The 21477-nt window shown below is 44.8% G+C and overlaps 2 protein-coding genes across 2 annotated transcripts in view; one reads left to right on the top strand and one right to left on the bottom strand.

Annotated features, from left to right (window-relative positions):
- Window positions 1-272: 272 nt before the first annotated feature.
- On the bottom strand, window positions 273-11834 carry tctn1 (tectonic family member 1). The gene is made up of 14 exons (XM_063210146.1): window positions 11362-11834; window positions 10929-11046; window positions 10647-10780; window positions 9836-9987; window positions 9483-9585; window positions 7262-7374; window positions 7146-7166; window positions 6751-6900; window positions 5467-5592; window positions 5271-5359; window positions 4091-4228; window positions 2382-2538; window positions 1667-1798; window positions 273-1308 (listed from the first exon to the last, which is right to left on the bottom strand). Exons 1-14 carry the CDS (start codon window positions 11714-11716, stop codon window positions 1162-1164), a joined length of 1935 nt encoding a protein of 644 aa, XP_063066216.1. The 5' UTR covers window positions 11717-11834; the 3' UTR covers window positions 273-1161.
- A 316-nt stretch (window positions 11835-12150) lies between these two features.
- The window catches only part of pptc7b (protein phosphatase targeting COQ7 b), an 18178-nt gene continuing 8851 nt past the window's right edge, over window positions 12151-21477 (top strand). The window contains exons 1-2 of the mRNA XM_063210145.1: window positions 12151-12709; window positions 17703-17882. Of these exons, the coding sequence (XP_063066215.1) occupies window positions 12508-12709; window positions 17703-17882 (382 nt within the window). The 5' untranslated portion in view covers window positions 12151-12507. The remainder of the gene's footprint in view (window positions 12710-17702; window positions 17883-21477) is intronic.

Raw genomic sequence — 21477 nt, 5'->3', positions numbered from 1 at the left:
TTTTTGTTTGTTTGTTACAAAAATGTGAAATACCAGAGAACAAAAGTTTTGTGGCCTGACCATGAAGGACAAAGGGAAATTAATCATAATATATTAACTGTAAAATTTGAATGATATGTTTATACAATTTAGTGCACAATGAACTTCTTTGTAAACATTGAATACGGCGCTATACTCTAGTCTATTGTATACTGTACACCAGTATTGCCTTTTCCCTGTACATTGTGTATACATTTGTCCCATTTCATTTCATGGGAAAAAATCTACTGTGGTTGTATTCTCAAGTAGGTTTATTGCATTATATACAAAACATGTATGTGCAAATATGTACAAATGTATACAAAATAAAAATATATGTATCTAATGTAGATACATACTGTAGTGCACTAAAACATTGACGTAATCCTACTTTACATACGCTTTGCTCTCTGGGTCCATAAGAAGATAGTGAGGTAGATTTAATCAATTCCTCTGAGTGATCTTGAATAATTATGTTTCAGCCAGGACAAAGGCGTACACTTTTACATTCTGAACAGGTGTATGAGAAGGTATTAGCTTCAGTGAACTTGTTGGAAAAGAAAAAAAAACAAAAACACAATAGACCACCCTGTAAACTCTCTGAATCAAATGCAGAATTGCTGCTTGTTGGAAAAACAAACTACACTTCTAATACCCTTCTCTGTATCCTAAAACCTGTTAACCCAAGGGTAATAGTAAACTTATCAGGAGAAAATGCCCATGTCTTTATACAAATATACTCTAAAATCAGGTTTATCACTACCTCTGGATTAAACCAACCAAGTTTGTCACTGAACCACATTGGGTAACAGCAATTGGTAGAGCCTTTGTGAAGCTGTGGGTGAATTCCAATATGCAGACTCCCGTCCTCAGTCTGTGCTTGTGGCCTCGCGTTTCGCTGACGCCTCACCTCCCGTGGAGAAAAAAAAACTTTCCCTGCTGTCAGCCTAGCCACAACAACTTTTGGGGGTTATTTGTCAATCATCATCCCGTTTGCAAATGAGAAAATGACATTTGAATTAAGCTTTTGCAAGATGAAAAACAATTCTGTTGTCTGTGATATCATCACGAGGCAACAAGGAGGCAAGTGAGCTATGGAGGACAGGAGTCAGCATATTGGAATGCACCCCATGTGTTCTGCATTCATACGAATGGGAAGAAGAAGTCGAAGGGCAGCTTGGCATCGATGGTGGGGGCTGCCCTGTAGCCAGGCTCCGCTGGGGCAGAGACGTCCACGAACGCCACGGAGGTGGTGACGGGCACAAAGCCATTGGCACCGGACAAGACGGCCTGGAGGCAAGAGAAAATGGAAATAACATCACATATTATGCTGATGTCTATTTGCATGTAAAGAATACCAATAATATTATGCTAGATCCATGTAAGCAACTGACTATGAAAGGCAGTAATATCAATTTGATAACACTGAGTTATACAACTGCACATTGAGTTATACAATTTAGGGAATTAAGGTCTGGTGACTGGTATCATATGTCAATATTAGAAGGATTACAGAGCAAGAGGTCTAAAAAGGTCATTACACCGTACAATCCTCAAAAAGTATCCTAAAAATCCACATGTGTACAGTGTGAAATACAAGTTACATACTTTGATCAAGAAAAATAATTCATACAAGATTGTAACCCACCAGGCTGCTCGTGTTGGCAGCGATTATTTCTGTCACGCTGACGATCCTTGCTTGAGGATTTGTCAACGTCCCATACTTGGTCCACCTCACTTCAAGGTGAAGAGACAACGGTATGTGACACTCCTGGGAACCCTGTTAAAATATAGTGACAAGTATACACACAGTCACCCTTTCAATCTTTCCACTAAAGAAACACACTGTCCTAAAGTAACTAAATAATGTGCCTGGCATTGGCAATAGCTTCAGTTTTTCACAGTGAAAAAAAATGGTAGTGAGGCAACTTGGACTCCCCCTTGTGGTCTCCTGAAAGAACAACATACTGTAAATGTTTAGTTTTCCTGTCCTACTGTGAATGTTTTTCAACCTCACTGATCCGGCCAGTGACAGACACAAATATGATCATATCTACTGAGGTCAAAGTCAAGTCAAGGTGAAAGTTAATGTATACTTTATTATTTTCCTACAGAACAGGCGAGCAAGTTTGCTTTTGAATGGCAATTCTGCATCTCACAATGTTCAGACTTTCTAAGACTCACAGCAAAAGGCCTGGTTTTGCAAGAGGGGTGCTCTACCCACAGATCGTGAAGTGGTTGAGAAAAGTCTTTGTTTGCTATTAATTAATGACCTCGGCTGACTCGTGAAGATGACTAAATCATTTGAAAATTGTTATATTGGGTTGTCCATCTTAATGGACCACAAATCACTTGCCACTTACTGTTGCTGTAATGGTGTGATTCTTGATGGGCACCCAATCCAACGTGTGCTTAGGAAGCGTGTTTCCAAATGAGGCTACGTGGTCTGGGAACGTCTTGCCTTTGAGGACAGCGATAAGCGTCTCAGTTAGGACAGTGCAGTTGGAAGCATCCTTCAGCCTGGACAAAAGAGAGAAATTAGGTACTGGTGAATAATAGAAGTTGCGGTGTGCGTTTACTGAAACCCGAAGACTAATAGAAGTTTAAAAACCTCCAAAGAACATCCAAGTCAGTAACACCTCAGAGAAGTTGTGTATGTGCTAAATAATACAAGTATTTTCAAATATAACAAATACGTAGCCTTGCGTCTTGCAATTGAAGCGTCCAGGGTGCGATTTGCCGGGGGGGATGGGGGGTATTATCCCCCCTTCTGGTTTTTATCTTTGCCACAGAAATATCCTCGCAAATAGGCCTATCAAAATAAACTAACAAAAATGTTGACATGACAGGCAACTTGTGACCCTTTTCTGCAGTCTACATTGCACTCACTTTCAAAATTGCCCGACGTGGTGGAAGCTTTGATGTTTACGAGGACTCAACAGCACATATGCAACAAAGTTGCGTTATGTACGGGAATTAGTAACATATCGCTAAACGACCTGCGAACATGAAACGCCAAAGCAGCAGTTAGTCCTTTCTTGATGGACCATCAAATAGGAAACAACCTACCCAACTACTTGGCTAATGCCTACAAACAGGCGCGCAAAAGGGGCGCATTGCATTGCATTGCGCAGCGTCAGTGGGGGAGCTAACAAAGGAAATGTTTAAGACATTGGTTTGAAATAGGCTATGCTTCCAACTCCAGACTGTTCTTGAGTGGCTATGCAAAAAGACGCGCTGACAGTAGGCAGATGTTGCGAGAGTTGTCCTGATCACTTTCCTCTGGGTTTGTTACACCGCAGAGGAGGTGCGCGTTGTGCCCTCTCGCTAATTGATGAGGTGGGAGGTGCTTTAAAATGGAGCAGAAAAGTTACTGAGATTGTTTAAGTATTTCTGTCTGCACATTAGGCTATGAAAGCGTTGTGCCTTAATCGTAAATCTAGGCTACTGTCAAGGCAGACGGAATGGGTGGAGTAGCGCCTGAACATGCAATGAATTTGTATGACCCGACTAAAAGTTTGTAGAAAGTTGCAACGCATGAGGACGACACGTTGAAAGCCCCCTCTGCCTACACTCGGTGGCTATTTCTAGGGTTAGTGCGCTTAGGACTGAAGTGTCTTTGGCACACGAAATGTAGGCTACAGAATTCCCCCTTCGCGATTTCAGTGTAACATTTTTTGTGCAAGAGATGTCCAACTACATTAGGCGCAAAAAAAAACCTCTCAATGAAGACGCATTGTCTTAGTGTCCGTGTTGGGGGAAAAATACACTGCCACGTTGTTTTTGACTGAATTAAGTGTTATTAATTTGATATCATCCAATATTGAGCTGTTAGTCGCGTTAACTTCATTTTGTGACGTCACGTTTCATGAAAAAAAACATCCCCCCCTCTGTTTTTTTGACAAATCGCACCCTGGAAGCGTCCAACTTGCAAACCATTTATGGAAATAAAAGAATTTGAAGGCATGGAAAACCCAGTGATGTGCAATTGTTAACCAGTGTTTTCAGGCCCTTTACACTATCCTCCGTGCAAAAAAGCGGCTTGCAATTGGTTCATATCTCATGTTCTCACCTTAGCAAACAGCCAGAGACGGTATCCAGCCCGAAGAGGACAGGAGAGCGCTTCATGCCCCCAGACAGGCAGTCCTGATCTCTGGAGCTCCCAATGACGCTGAGAGCGGCCCTGGGGTCAGTGCCCAGCACAATCACAGTGGAGGAGGACTGTTAAGACGGCAAACATTGGCTGTGGAAAGCACACACTTTTCTTTTTTTTCAAAAAGATATGTGTTTGGTCTTTTAGACTTTATTGTGGACAGGACAGTATGAGAGATATACAGGAAGCAAATGGGGAGAGAGACCGGGAGGGGTCGGCAAAGGAACCAGGCTGAGAATCGAACCTGGGTCAGCCACATGGCAGGCGAGTGCCCTAGGTAGTTATCTAACCCAGCATGCTTTGCATTTAAGAACAAACTCATGCTCGAATGCACATTGTGTTTTGGCTTTAGCAAATTCATGCGTCGCACACCTGATAAGCATCACAACTTATTGATTACCAAATTAAAATGTGCATCATCATGACTCCCATTTGAGATAACACTAATGCAGATCTGAACAGTTTCTCAGGGTCAAAGAAGGGAGTCACAGGAGTCTAAAAGACAAACAGGATATTATGCATGTTAAACAGTTTAGATTAGGCGACCTTGGCTAGTGGGAGGGAAGGGGAAGGAGTGGATGTTCCTCTCTCTGTCACCACATGCATCCAGTTTCCCAAAACAAGAACATATCTCACACTAGAGACTTCATCTGATGGGTTAACCCATTTAATCCTAAGGTACTTGCAAAAAACCTCCTGCTAAATGCCCAAATCCTTTTTGGGAAAAGGTGCCCTCAGTCTATAAAAACCTAAATATCTCAACCTCCAAAGCACATAAAAACATGAGATGAGTTGCATTTAAAAGCTAAGACCCTCATCTTACATTAGAATGTGTTCATTCAGCTCTTACATACCCACATTTAAAAATAAACAAATCTCAAATCTCATGAGCCTGATTGCTGCATCTGTGTTGCACCAGACGCCTAAGTTAACGCAGCATATACGCAGCATCAGCCTTAAAAGGGTTAAAGGGTTATATGACATCTGATGAGTCACCCTCCTCCGCATTTTAAATAGGCCTGCTGCGTAAATACATAGCGAAGGGTTGCTTGCATACTGATAGCGTCTGGTCCTGAGGTGAAGAGATGAGAAAGGATATTCTGCCGTTTTGGTCCCAGCAATAAGAGGCAGTCCAGCTATGTACCCTGGGTTGCCACTGAATTTGAATGATGGTTTGTTGACAGACTGCTGTGAATGCAGAAGAACATAACGTACATGATTGATTTAGAATTACAGATCATAGATCATGAGAAAATAATTTGACCGAGCTTGCAAGTTCACCATTTTTCACTCACCTGCACATATTCAATCTGAAATGTCTGACGGATTGGCACCATATTTTCATTGACCTTGCCGAGGACGAATGCCACAGTCACGTTTGTAATTTCCCCTGCTTCGCTGAATACAACTACGTACTTGACCTTCGGAAAGGAGAAAAGCAACATACTGTACGTAAATATATCAATAAGGTGTCAGATGTGACAGCAGATTAAGGACACAAGGACATGGTAATACATAATCTATCCACAATGGGAAGTCTGGATTCAGGAACTACAATGCCGTAACACTTGCCTGGCTATGTCACAAGTGAGATATGTATAATCTGGGAACCATCTACCGGTATTTCTTAACGGTAGTTTTCTACAAGGGGCTATTGATATCACCTATTTTTAAAATACTACAGTAAGTATCTAAAGCTTAATGCAAAGCTGGTTTCGCATCTGGTGTCGACATGGTGGATCTGTAAACAAACTACAAGCTTTCGCTTATATAATAATGTGCCATTCGCTCCCTTCCCATTCTGTGGTTGGGATCCTAAACTCAGGTGGAGATTTCAGCCAGGGTTCCCACTTCCCATTCTATCCTTCAGATTGGAATCAACTCACAAGGCAGTATGGGAATTCCGAGCTTATCATTATAATCCACCATTCTCCAAATCACTTGGCGACACTACCATATTATCCAAATCACTACCTGTGTGGTCAATACAGTATTCACCCGTCCTCCAAAGTCGTGCAGGAACAAGTGCTCATTATTGTGTATGGCTGTACCTGTACTAGATACTACGTAGGTATCCAGGGTATATACACCAATCTTGAAGTCAAATTTACTACCATTTAATACCTTTTTTCACTACCTTTAGATCATTTTTACAACCATCACGGAACTTCGTTGAGAGTCTTAACAAAACATTTTTTTTGCAAAAAGATGCCTGAAAGGAAGCAGTACGGCGGGACGGTAACATGTTCAGGGTACCTCAGTCATTTAGGAGAACGAGGGAGAGCACTGGTTAATTACTCCAACCACCAAACAGGCGGATCGGGAGTCAAAACGAACACTTTTGGGCTGAAAGTCTAACCTAACCACTTAATTTTGAATCAAAATGATAAAAAAAAAAAAGCTCATTTTAAAAAAATATATACCTTTTGAGCAAATTTTCAACTTTTAAGGCCATTAAGTTTTGCCTTTTGAATTGATCAACTTTTAATACTTTTAAAAAACCTGTGGACACCCTGGTATCGCTGTTCTCTGAAACCAACCTGTCCATCACCTTGGCATATCCCAGTACAGGACCTTACCTGAAGCACCACATTAGTGCAGACTGCGAGGCCTGCCCCTGCTGGGTTGACTAGCTGAGGAGTGTAGGGTGTGGTCTCCGAGGGGTCCACTGGTGTCTGCACACCCTCCACAGACTGCAGGACCATGGACACCATCTCCACTGGCACCAGCTGAGGTCAGCAAAGAGTCACATGAAATTGACATAAAATTGGACTCATGGCACTCAACTGTAGAACATGGCACAGTTCTGTCCTCTCATTTTGAATTGATATAGCTTTTGGAATTAGCGAACAGTTACTTTTACTTTCAAGGAGTATGAAGCTTATACTACATGGAACCCAGAGAACTGATCCACAAAAAATATAACTGATTCAATTTTTGTGTGTTTGAGTTGCAGGAGAAAAAAGGCACTTACATTGGCACGAGTGATCAATTCCTGTTGAATAATAATTTAAATGTCAATTAAATCAAAACCATTAACCAAAGGAGTATATTTAGTACATTCATTTAGTACAGGACACATCAACTTACGGAAACAATGCGGAAACCGGAATAGGTCTGCCAGTTTAAGGCATCTAAGGTAGTGCAATCATGTACCATATCCAAGTTTCTCATGCATGTGCTTGTCTGATCCTGTAGGAATGCTGCAAAAACAGTAAACACCACAATGTATCATGTATTTAAGAAAACTTGCATTTTACTAGTTCTTAAAAACATTGCAATACAAAATCAAAATGCATGCTGGTGGAAGACGAAGTGTGTGGGTGGAGAAGAGGGAGAAAAGACAATAAGAAAGAAAAACAATGAAGGAATCACTAATGCTCTGTCATTTATCATTTACTAACATGATATTGATGAGTTAACATTATGGAATCAGGGGTGCGTACGTCTCTCGAAAGCATAGTTGTTAGTCAATTAGCAACTTGGGTAGTCAATGGGAAATTGCATTGCAAACAACAAAGTAGTTGTTTCGAGAAATGCACCCCTGACTTGTAAGCCGCAGCCTTGCTGGTTAGTTCTTAGGACCACCAGGTGAGTGAGCGGAGTCATTAGCCTTGGTCTCATTAGCCGCGCTTCAGCGGCCCGGGGCCGCCCGGGGCTCAGGAGAGTGGCCGGCTCGGAGCTGCCGGCCCGGGCCATTTTTTGCCTGATCGGACTCATAACCGACCCCAGGCACATTCAGGTACACGCCTTGTTTGTGAAACGTCAGTCGGGCACAGCCCACTTTCGCACCAAATCACAGAAGGACAACAACAGAACAACGCAAAAGCAAAGAAAATGGCTTGCCTTTCAAGAACAGTTTTATTACATGGCAAAGTTGTCGATTCAGAAGCTGTATGGGACGCAGCGCATGTTAAGAAGACAAAGACGCATGAAAATACGAGCAGCTCGACAACTGAGAGTGAACAGAAGGAGACGTGCGAACATGCCCAGTTAATCCCCCCAATAGCGCACAGAAGCATGAGCCCCGGACATAGCGAGACATGAATGTGCAGGTAATTGAATAAGTTACCATGTGAAAGGAGACCAAATCCCGGAGACATAGCACCTTCATCAGTTGCTATAGAAAATTATGAGCCCGGACATAGCGACACACCCCCTCGTTGCGGCGTGTCTATTCATGGTGAATGTGCAGGTAATTGAATAAGTTACCATGTGAAAAGAGACCAAATCCCGGAGACATAGCATCTTCATCAGCTGCTATAGAAAATGATGAGCCAGGGGAATAGCGACTATTTATTAAAGTAGCCACGGAAGTAGCGTAGCCTACAAGTCGTTCAATCTGCATAACATCGGTGTGTGTCCTGCAGGGAATTCTAAGTGTGCGCACTATGGCACATGTCTGCAAAACGTATGCCTATGGTTTAGTATGTCTGCAAAACATGAGACACTAGGGCAGCAGAGTGAGGATGATTTTAAATAGGCCTAAGTCAATAACAGCTGTGCTTTACTGTGTAATAATGTGGCTGCATGGGGGACTTATCGCTAAATTCTGGGCAAATTATTAGTTTGGGGTGTTTGGCTTTCTTATGGCATAATTTCATAAGATGCAACTTTGGCACTTCTGTTTGTGTTTTTAAAGTTATTTAGCCAACATAACTTTTTTGTTGTTATCAGGGCATCGTGGGCACCACTAAACTTGGGATGTCATAGCTAAGTCATGTCGGCTTTTTTCTGCTTTTAGCCGCCAACTCTTGTGCCATTATCGTGATTTGGCATGCTTTCCACTGGACACCAATAAAAAGTGTCTCACAAATACTCACACATGACATTTATGTCGGCTTATTTAGCTTTTGCGCTATTATCGCCGAAGGTCTGGTAGGCTATATCGCACGTGGGCTATATCGCCCGAGGTTGACCCCGCCTCCGAGCCTCGGCGGTGCTTGCTGGCCCATCGAATTCGACGGGCCAGGGAAACCGGCCCTTAGCCCCACAACCTGGCCCGGCGGCCATCTTTAGCACCTAGCCCCCTTTTGATGAGATCACCGTCACTCAGCCCCCTTTTGTCCGGGCCAGCCCGGGGCTGGCCCTGCAGTGAGACTAAGGCTAATGACCTGATCTCTCCCAACCCTTGAGCATGGTAATCACCATCCCTTTGTTCATGTAAGCTTCATCCACCAATGGATGTTTGACACACGGGGGAGTTGTCTTTCAATTTTTTTTAAATGTAACTAATTGACCCGCATTTCGAGATTACCCCATGCAAAGTCAATGAGCTCGATCAGCGAACGGAAGCCATTAGATCTAGTACCTGCAGGGTTTGCGTCTAAGCAATAAGCAGTCCCAGCAGATGCAGGTAGCGGGAGGGTCCCACTCTGTCCCGCCTCATCCTCTGTTTGGATTGGATCCCCATACTGCCAATCAGCATGATGGATTAAGAGAATGTCAGTCAAGAAGAAGAGTCAAGACATCAATTAAGAAATACAAGAAGCACAACTGTACTTTCTTATGAAGGCTGTGAAATATTTTACATTTACATTGTGCCAAGACGTACTATAGTTGTGATATTATGCAATATAGTAAATACACGCTATATAAAATGATGGACACTGATTACTAAACAATCATTTACTGTATCTTCCTTATTTACTGTATCTTCCTTACACGGTAAACATCCAAGATGTCTTCCTTCTTTTGATTCGATTCACTGCTCCCATCAGAAGTGCCAAAGAAAAATCCCACAAATTTACGGAAGAGTGTGTCAAAATTGACATCTGTGGGCATTTCTGGAGTGGCATAAGATAGGCCAGCATCATCTTGACAAACACACAAACACATAGATACATTACACACAATGATACAGTAAGTAGACTCCTTGATTACACACCATGAACACAAGCACATATAATCTGAAAAAGCTCAAGACATGGCTTCTGTTACGCATTTGCTGTTATCCGTATGGCAATGACCAAGACCAAATGTATTACTAAAGGCTCTGTGTAATACAATATAGTGTTGTGTAGTGTTATCACTAAAGTCTTCAGAACGTCTATTGCATTATGAGGCCACATGGAGGTGGGCATACAAAGAAAAAAAATGGTAACACTTTATTTTAATGGTTCACTATTACAATGGATCTACCACATTAGGTACAGTGCATTAACCAATGTAACAATATTTAATACCATGTAATACCAGTGTAACGCTATGTACCAATTTTGTACTTACATCATGTACAAATATGTTATTATGGTATTACACAGGTATTACATGGGTTTAAAATATTGTTACACTGGTTATTACACTGTACCTAATGTGGTGGATCCACTGTAATAGTAAACCAAACAAATAAAGTGTTACCAACATCACCAAATGTTTCATGGATAATGTAACAAAAAGGTAACTAATAATGTTCAGGACATGTATGGTATGCGGTTACTGATTGTGATAGTATGCAGATGCAATGTTTTCTTACAGTTAGCTTTCTGTATGCAGAGTATATTGGCGTTGACTTCTTGATCAATAGAGGACTGCAGAGTGGAATAACCCTCAGGAGTGGCTCCCAATGAGTAGGAAGCCACATCTTGCTTACAGAGCTTTGGGTTGACACTGCAAAGGTGGAGAGAGATGGAGAGAGAGAGAGAGAGAGAGAGAGAGAGAGAGAGAGAGAGAGATAGATAGAGAGAGAGAGAGAGAGAGATTTGTTAGTTACTTGTTACTTAGTTACTAAACAACTGACATAGTAGGCTACACTTACCTGACTTTCTCGATGGAACAGGAAATGAAGAGAGAAACTTCCTCTGTGCAATCTGGATCACAGCAGCAATTCGCCTCACACGTCCCATACTGCACATTGCATGGACACAGACTTGAGACTGAGATACAAGGAGGAAAGTTGTAATTTAGTCAATGGCCATTCCAAGTGAAGATCAGAAAACAATCTGTAGTTGGTCTTGCCTGGCTAATGGTTAGCAAACATGTCCTAGCTTTGCGATTACGAATACAGACTTACATTGGCCCTAACCGGATTACATTGAGAGTTGCCTGAATTGAATTCTAGAGGAAGAAAACAATTGATGTCCATACTGCCTTAATAAGCATCTACTGTGATGGTATGCTATCTGATAACTTGCAAAAGACGTTCACTTGCACCATAGGCTACTCCATAACCATTGCCATAACTTTCGTACCAGAATAATCAGGATTGGGGAAAGAATCGAAGAGAGGCCAAGGTTCACGTGGAGGGTCCGTGGGTGCACTTTGAGTCGTTGACGTCCGCGGTAGATCTGTCACCCCATTTTCAGTCGTGGTTTCGCTCTGCCCAGTTTGGTCTGGGAACGAAGTGTCTCGTTCAGTGGGCAAAGTATCTGTTGGTGTTGGCAAAGGAACAGTGGTACTCTCCGTTATTTCCGAGAAATCGTATTGTCCAGTTACGTCGGTTGTATTGCTAATGTCGGTGTCGTTCTCCATAAAGGCATTGGAGCTGGTACCTTTGATGTACAGTAAAATAAACACCAGAGACAACGCTTGCATGATTTCAGTCATAGTAACCGATATGGCGTCTTGTATCCAGGAAATAAGAGAGGAAATGGCTAACCCCAAGGCATTCTGGGAAGCAGTAAAAGCGTATATGTTAAATTCAAAAACAACAATAAAATGGATTAACTACTCAATACATTAATGCATTAGGCTACATATTTACATAATTAATAACAATGGAAAATGTATTAGCAGTATGCATCAGCTTCTGTAGTCAAGAGAATCATGCGTGTGACGTCGAATACTTTGAACGCATCAATTGTGCTAAAGAGTTGTACTTGCAAACATGCATCATTAATTTGTTTGGAAAATTGAATTGCAACTTTGGTAAACTGTATTTGACGTAGAAAATGTATGATATCCTTTTATGGAAGAGTGCGAGTTGCGTCACCACTATCCTATGACGACAGCACACCAAGTCACGAGACCCATCTCTGCCTCTCCGGAACCCGGGGGGACGGTGTTTGTTGGAGGGCTTGTGAGTGGAAAAGATGATGCCTGGTAGGATGGAGCGACACGGACGAATTGCGTCTGTCAAATCTGCCAAAACATAAAAAGGACTGTGACTGTAATCTCTGTGTTTTGGTCCGCAGTCACGCTAGTTACTCTTTTCATCAAATCCGACGGTGGTGGCTTCATTTATTTCCTTTTGCGTAGACGAATAAGTGAAGCTAGCTACCTCGCGCTATTCTTGGGTAACAGCAGCCGAATGTCGGCGGACTGACCTGCCACAGGCTCGGGCAGCTGGGAAGTGTTGGGGTCGGCGAGTAGAGACTTGATCGATCTCGAATTGGGGAATGTTATCCGTACTTTCCTATGGCAGGATTGTTGCCAGGGCTGTCCTGGGCGGACTCTCCCAAACTGATGGTCGGGATTACAGCCTCATCACGGCTAGTTGTGGATTCGGGAAGGACTTTCGGAAGGGGATCTTGAAGAAAGGGATGTGCTATGGTGATGATGCCTGCTTCATTGCTCGACACAAATCTGTTGATGTTTTGGGTGAGTTAAAGTGTCAAAAGACAATTTCACATACAATTCATTGATTGGTATTTATTGTATGAAAACGTTGCTTTGTCCGTTTGTTGTCGCACAAATAATTGTTATGTCATGACTCAAGACGGATTTGCCGAAGTGAGAAGTTTCCTGGGAAGGTTTTTTTCATTGTATGACCTTCATGGGTTAAAGCACGCGGAGACGTACAATGATCCCGCACGCTAGAGCGTGCCGTGTAGGTGTGACTGTGTAGCCTGCCTGACCTGAGTTCACCTTCATCGTCTTTCTTGAACAATTGCATTTTGCGTTTATTTGAATGTGAAGATGGACCAATGCAAGTAGTTGTATGGGAGTATTTCGAAGGAGAAAACATCAGCCCCTGCTATGGTCACGACACAAGCACAGCCGTGCACAGGGAGTATTTCTGTGAGTGACCTTTTACCTAGAAAGCGCCCAGGACGAGCCCCCCACAGCCAACTAGTGGTGGTATCTGGCTTGTGTGTGTGAACAGTCCACACGCTGAATGTAAACAAAACACGTGCCATGAAAACAAAGCAGAGAACTCATTAAAGCACTAAGATTACCCACATTAAGCACGCACGAAAATCCAAATTGCATCACAACGCACCGGCATTGACTGTTGAAATTGTCCTCATCATATTAATAGCAAATCTAACCATTGTCACATTCAAGTGGTATGTATCCACCTTAAATTTCAAAGAACTATATGAACAACGCATTTTTAGACCAGAACAGGTATTCACCTCTGATATTAAGGCAATTTCGTGTCATTTTGACAGCGAAATTTAAAGGTCAGAATGGTTGAGCATGGAGGCAGCCATGTTGCTAGCTGTAGCTAACCGTGACAAACTCACGCATATACGTCGTTGTTCCGCACGGGGAAGCCTTTGTCCTCAAAACACCTCGGTGGTGTACGAAGTGTACAGTAAAGTAAGCGAAACGACACGCGTGTATTTAATTATTTAGAGTGCCACTCTCTCGTTCAGCTTACACGCTGAACTTCATCGATAGTAGCCTGTGTTTAGTTGTTTTCTTGTCCAGACGCACATAAATCTTCAGTGTGCACAGAAACGCATAGTGCCAGTAGGTAGCCTATTTGGGTATTCTGTAGGATTTATGCTTCTCGTGGATTTCACTTTTTGTCACATTTGACTTTTGTTCGAGGAAGGCTTTTGTACTTTTTTGTGGGCACAAGGTATAGTCCTGTGTTCAGTTATTATTACATTTGCATGTGATGGCACAGGCACTGTTCGCACCTCTTTCTTTTGTGTGTTCAGGCGGAAGTAGGGCATTATACGCGATCAAACGTTGTTTCACCCAGCGGCTACTTCAAAGCTGTCGAGCTCACATGCACAACCATCAAAAAGCCACCCTCTCACTGCTTTGGCCAGGGTGAGGGGTCGATGTGATGTATTGTTGCATCGACAATAATAATGATTTATTGTTTTTTGTTTGCTAAATAGGTTGCGTTTACTTCTAGCTTCTTTGGGCTGTCTGATGTAAACAACGGCTTTTCCTCTCACGTTATCAAGGTGACAGTCAGGACAATCCCGTTTTTATAGGATTGTTGACTGCTCAGTGAGAGCTTATCCAAACAAGGGTTCTAGCTGCCTGAACTAGTTTACCCGCTTGTAACTTCAGGAAACAATACTGAATACATGCATTGATCAGGCTTAATTCCATTGTCAGAAAGGAACATTTATGTCTCTGTAGAATTATGTGGTAAATATGCCACCTTCTGCACGTGATTATTTGATTCATGGAGGATAAGGGGTGTGTGTGTGTGTGTGTGTGTGTGTGTGTGTGTGTGTGTGTGTGTGTTCTGTCATACACGCAAAATAAATTTGAATGTTACATTTACCTTTTTCAATCAGTATTAGCTAGTCCTTTAGACATGTCAGTCCCAGAAAGACTAATAAATTTCGGGCACATGACGTCACACGTTGCGCGGCAGACATTTTGGAAGCGGGCCAGCCCATTGTTTACAGTGAGGACTTGCTTTATTCTGCTAGTAGTTTGCTTGGTGTTTTACCGTTTCATTTGACCTCTGCTGTCGTTATGGTCGCCCGTTGCTGTGTCGTAGGGTGTAGAAGCGCAAGCTGTGACGGGACGGGGAAAAAAATCCCAAATGGATTATCTTTTTACCGTTTTCCAACTTGGAGGCGTCTCAATGGAGAACAAATGTCCTCCATAACAAAGAGTCGCCGGCTAGCATGGGTTGCTGCTGTAAGATGGTCAAATATAACTTTCCACTCTATCCCGGTGTGGAGGTGTCTCTGGTCTAATACCCACAGATGAGCTCGGGGAGGCAAACTTTGTGAAAAAATTCCTGTGCCTTCCTCAGACAGGACTCCCAGAAGCTGACATCTGGCAGGATACAGGCAACGTCAAGTCACAGTAGGTTGCACCTGTCACGAACATCTGTGTCTGCACTTGTGTGTAGTACCTATGACCTTGTTTGAGCTGAACAATGCCATCAACTCTGTGGAGACAAAAGTCTTTGTCTGCGTCACAAGCCTCCTGGACAGTGCTGTGTTTGTGCTTAGCAGGGCATTTCACTTCCAGGCAGCCTTGTCCACAGCAGTCACAGCTAACTAGGCCATCAGGTGAGGCGCCTACCTGTGGGAACGCCGGGTTTATGCAGAAGCCAAACTGCTCGATTGTCAAGTTATCGTGGTGTGGTGCTTGTTGTTGAAGGTATTCAGTGCGTGCTGTGTCTGTGCTTTGGGTAGCACACATTCTTGACTGTGGACACAGCCGGCTTGTCGATGTTAGAGACCAGAACTGCATGCATGGTGGAGGCAGTCACTCTCCCTTTACGATAGCAACTAGCTATCAATATGGCGGCGTACCCAGAATGGAAGCGCTGTGCCCGTCCCTTATAGCAGTTTAACACCTACTGGAGCCAAATGTGCCAACTCCAACTGAGGTAGGAATGCCAGATGGCAACAAAACGACCTCAGGCAAATGGGGCTACCCACCCCCACATTTCCTTGTACCAGCCTTCTGATGACGTTGTTGCAGTTAATAAAGTATCCACTGCACTGATTTTTGGTGCAATAGTTGTGCTTACTGTACATTAAGTTCATCCATGGCAATGGTCACGGCACAGCCACACTTTCCCCTTCAACCCAGCACAGCTTTTGTAACTCTTCGAAGGCCAGGTGTCGATTGACATTGACCAATGACAGGTGAGAATATAGTTTAATGAGGCGTGCTATTTGTCTCCCACTCAAAAGGGCATCACTGTAAATCACCTACATATAGGGGGAGCCTGCTGGGAAAAGGGGGCGGGGGCAATGGGGAAAGGTGGAGGGCGGAGGTTGACACCAGCTGTGAGGTCAAAGAGACCTGCCATCTCTGCACGTGGTCGTGCACCCACCGCCCCCCTTTGCACCCATCCACCCCACCCGCCAATGTTCATGGTCATCTTTACCGTCAACAACACGGTATATGAACCAGATGACCTTGTGTCAGCTGAATCACATGTGTGCGCTATAGTTGTCCCCTGTTGTTCCCACGGAGGTCACGGGCATCTGTCACGACTCGTGAGCAGCTGCAGCAGTGTTTTTCAAGTGCCCAGGGAGCAAGTGGCACGCAGTAGGGCAGACCACAGTCTACACTGCACCCAGCAGTAGCAGCACAATGTATAGTGTCATGGGTCAGGTGCAACGGAGGGCCCTCTGTGTGGGCGCTAAGGCGACATGCTCTCCGGGTAATGCAGGGTTGTCTGCACGGTATTTTTATACTGCGCAAGCATTTGTTTGGAGGTGAGGGGTCGGGGTGGGGGATGGCCTTGGATTGGAGGGTTGCCAGCCAGTCATCCAAATGTTCTAAAGTGGGCCTGGCAGCAGAGACCTCCCATGTATGTGAGGAGAGAGAGAGCGGGCCGTATGCATGTATGCAGGCCACTGCAGGGGGTCGGCTTCCTTCCATACCACCACATTCATGTTCTGGTGCTTAGTTGGCACTGCTAGTATGCGATTGATTACCACCCTTGGCATCAACCCTCCTTCGAAGGAAAATGGGGGGGGGGGGGGGGGGGGTTCCATGATGATACCCTGCTGTCGCCTGCCATGACCTGCGTTGGACCGAAAGAAAGCGACTACATGTACATGCAATGACCTCATACAGAGAGACTGGAAGAAGTCTCTCTCTCTCTCTCTCCCACACACACACACAAATGGAGAGAGCCAGATATAGATCTTGATAATTGAAGGGGCTATGCACTGGCACTGGCAGGTTGGAGCTGGTGAATGTAACCACCACCCCCGACACCAAGTCTTGTGTGTGTGTTTAGATGCATGTGAGGATGCTGTCTATGTTCAATGGATTTAAAATGGTTATAGGCCAGCACATTATTGGTATTTCCCGTACATACCAACTGTGTCCCTGCACAGTTGCGCTTCTCATTTAGTCTGGCCATGCTTACTATCTAGAACATTTCTATTGAGATGGGGAACCAATCAATTCTGAGCATTTCCAACGCCTCGATGGGGCATGTTAATGTATTTATACCAGCTCAGTGAGCAGGTGAGTGGAGGAATGGGTGATCTGATCGATAATATGGCTCCAACCAGTAGCATACAGAGGCATTTCTTGAATGCTAGAAACGCCCTTTGCATCTCAGAGAAATGGACTGACCATGTGAAGTAGGCCAGAGCAAATGCTCACAGAACCTTGCGGTCACAATTGGCCGTGGTGCATACTAGCCTTGTGATGTATTTGCCGGTTTCCTTCACTGGTTGCTGGAGTGAAAATGCACAGATGAACTAGACCAGTTTTTTTTTTTTTTTAACAAGTGCCCCCGTGATCTCATCATAAGCCTGCCACGCCCCCTTGACCTCATCATAAGCCTGCCAACGCCCCTTGACCTCATTATAAGCCTACCAACGCCCCCTTGATCTCATCACAAGCCTGGCAACTAATACATGTGGTGATAATTCAACTCTGTGTGTGTGTGTGTTTTGTGTTGCAGGAGTGGCGGACGGCGTGGGCGGCTGGCGGGACTATGGCGTGGACCCGTCGCAGTTCTCGGCCACGCTGATGCGCACGTGCGAGCGGCTGGTGAAGGAGGGCCGCTTCGTGCCCAGCAACCCCGTGGGCATCCTCAACTCCGCCTACTACGAACTGCTGCAGAACAAAGTGCCCCTGCTCGGTGAGTGGCACACACACATGCACACACATGCACACACACACATGCACACACACACATGCACACACACATGCACACACACATGCACACACACATGCACTTACTCTGTGAGTGGCATGGACATGCACACACGCATGCACACACACAAGGCACACGTGGATGGTTGACGTGACGTGCGATTTTCATGCAATCTCATACATTTTGTGCAATAATAGTTTGTAAAAAAAACTGTTTCGCCCCTATTTGACAACCTCCCGATGTACTGTACGCACAGAGCAAAGTGCACCTGTTCGTTCAATTGCAATAACACACAGACACGTGCTCAAACACACAACATACAGGCATGCCATCTTGCCACTTTTTGGCGAAATTCGCCGTTTTGAAATGAAAATGGGTAATTTCTGTGAATCGTGTAGATCCGAGGAGAACATTTTAGGGGGGGGGGGGGTAGAACAACACACACACATGCACACACACATACATGAACAGAACAAGGACACAAGCACACGCACAGAACAAAGTGCCCCTCCTTGATGAGTGTCTCTCTCTCTCTCTCTCTCTCTCTCTCTCTCTCTCTCTCTCTCTCTCTCTCTCAGACACACACACACACACACACACACACACACACACACACACACACAGTAAAGCCCACACAAACACACACAGCGATGCGAGTACAGACTCACACACACACACACACATACAAAGTACAAAGTGCCCCTGCTCTGTGCGTCAGTTTTACACACACACACACAGCCACAGCGTTTCAATCAGAAGTATTTCCTGTACACAATAAGTCTGAAAAAACCTGCACTAATGGTATCACACACACACACACACATACACACACACACACACACACACACACACACACACACACACACACACATACACACACACACACACACACACAGTTGTGCACAAGAAAGTCTTACATTCAGTCTTGCACGCACATAGACACATGCAGCCTGATACGCACAAAGATACACACACAAGAACACAAGCGCCACCCAGGGTTTTTTTGGGATGGTTTGCTGGAGAGCTGAAAGACATTTTGTGCTGTGATGACTCATAGGCGCATGTACGAACAACAGTCACATTTCACCGCAATGAGTTGCTGGAAAATTGCAGGGCTCTTGCTTGGTACGATTTGCACGCACTTTCTCAAGACACACGGTACAGCGTCTGTTTTTTTTTCACTTGAACTGCGACACGACAACAAAGCTGTGGCAAGTTTGCGGTCAAAACACATTCCTGTCATGTGTGCCATGGTGTAGCATGCTAATTCGCACATAGCATATGCAGGCAGCATTGGCCATGGGGAGCCAGGTTCGAATCCGGCCTGGGTCATTACCCAACCCGACCACATCTCTATCTTTCATTACCTGACCCCCTCTCTTCAGAGTGCCATACCAATAAAAGTAAAAGCCCAAAAATATTTGAAAAGAAAACAGCATTCCTGTCTGTTTTTTTTCACCATTTATGAAGAACAAGCGGCCTTGCAAACTTTCACTGCCCCTCCCCAATTTGTTCTTGCACTACTTTCCCTCGTTAAGCTCTCAGCGTCTCGGGCCACACCCATGCATGCTAGTCCACACAGACACAGTCAGACATGAGGAAACTAATGGGTTGCGGACATGTCACTCATGTGTACACACACACACACACACATGCACTGACTCTCTCTTATACTCACAGTTGATCTCAGACACACACACACGCACACACACGCACACACACACACACACGCACACAAGCACACACACGCACACACACAGAAACATGAGGAACCCTAATGGAATACAGACTCACTCATGTGTATATGCCAACACACACACCCACATTCACACACACACACACACACACACACACACACACACACACACACACACACACACACACACACACACACACACACACACACACACACACACACACACACACACTCAAAGAGTCTCAGATATTCACACAGGCTTTCACACACAATAAATAAATAAAGGCTCCGTCTGCATAGCACTGCACTGTTAGACCAGCTGCAGGGTGAGTCATGGGCATTAGGCAACCTGCCGCAAGGACATCCCTCTCCTCTCTTCTCCAGCAAGGACACCCCTCTCCTCTCTTCTCATGGCAGCCTGTCACAAGGACACCCCTCTCCTCTCCTCTCCTCTCCTTTAGCAAGGACATCCTTCCCTTCTCTTCTCTTCTCTTCTCTTCTCTTCTCTTCTCTTCTCTTCTCTTCTCTTCTCTTCTCTTCTCTTCTCTTCTCTTCTCTTCTCTTCTCTTCTCTTCTCTTCTCTTCTCTTTTCTTCTCTTACAAGGACACCCCTTTCCTCTCCTCTAATGGCATTCTGCAGCCTGTTGCAAGGACAACCCTCCCTTCTTCTCCTCTATCAAGGATACACTTCACCTCTCCTCTCCTTTCCTCTTTTCTCCTCTCCTTGAACACGGAGCACTCCTCTAGCATGGACACAGCTCTCCTCTCTCCTCTCCTTTAGCAAGGACTCCTCTCGTCTCGTCTCGTCTCGTCTCCTCTCCTCTCCTCTCCTCTCCTCTCCTCTCCTCTCCTCTCCTCTCCTCTCCTCTCCTCTCCTCTAGCAAGGACTTCTCTCCTCTGCTCTCCTCTGCTCTCCTCTCCTCTCCTCTGATCTCCTCTACCATGGGCTCCTCTCCTCTACTTTTCTCCTGGAAAAATGTCCTAGTCCGTCTGTCTGTACTGGACGCCAGCTCCATACCCCGACTCAAGTATTTCACACACACACACACACACACACACACACACACACACACACACACACACACACACACACACACACACACACACACACACACACACACACACACACACACAGTGTCACTGTATACCTGTTAGGCACTAGATCTCTACACATACACACAAGTGCGCAGGAACACCTACGCACACACAGTGTCACTGTATACTTGTTGGTCTCTTCACCTCTTACACACACACACACACATACACACACACACACACAAGTACATAGTCACTGTACATCTGTCGGCCCTTGCACCTCTACCATGTGTACACACACACACACACACACACACACACACACACACACACACACACACACACACACACACACACACACACACACACACACACACACACACAGTGTCACCTACACCGGCGAAAAGTGGTTGGCCATGAAACGAAACAAGCTTTGATGTCAGCCTCATCACAGTAGTGTTGCACCTACTCACCACCTTAAAAGAACCCCGATGCACCCCTCCAAGACGCTCCAGGAGAGCAGGTGGAATTTCTCTCGAAGTCTGACATCACGGGTATCCAACCCGACACCCCTGGCCACCGCAGAGCACGGTTCAGTTGCGCAGGACTAGGACAGGACGGCATCATGGCACTCTTCTTTTTTTATTTTTGGAAGGCCCGTCCCGTCCCGTCGGCCTCAAAGGTCAGTAGGTGACCTTTTGCCCACTTCAGGAGGTCGATCATGGGACAGGCGAAGAGGGGAAAAGGCATAGGACCCCTTGCCGCAGCGGAATGTTCCGGTAGCTGGGTTAACGTCACCACTGCCTTGGCATTCCCACTCCTTGCATTTGGAGAGGTTGAGATTCCATA

This window comes from Engraulis encrasicolus, chromosome 11 (assembly GCF_034702125.1).
Source record: "Engraulis encrasicolus isolate BLACKSEA-1 chromosome 11, IST_EnEncr_1.0, whole genome shotgun sequence".
In the NCBI taxonomy this organism is placed as follows: domain Eukaryota; kingdom Metazoa; phylum Chordata; class Actinopteri; order Clupeiformes; family Engraulidae; genus Engraulis; species Engraulis encrasicolus.
This window is presented reverse-complemented; position numbering and strand designations above follow the sequence as displayed.

Bases quoted from the DNA above. Each gene is read 5' to 3' on its own strand.
- tctn1 (XM_063210146.1), bottom strand. From the start codon at position 11,716: ATGACTGAAATCATGCAAGCGTTGTCTCTGGTGTTTATTTTACTGTAC. The intron at 7,375-9,482 runs GTACTAGATCTA...CTGTTTTTGCAG, and splicing joins CTTAGACGCAAACCCTGCAG to CATTCCTACAGGATCAGACA. The intron at 7,167-7,261 runs GTAAGTTGATGT...ATTATTCAACAG, and splicing joins CCGGTTTCCGCATTGTTTCC to GAATTGATCACTCGTGCCAA.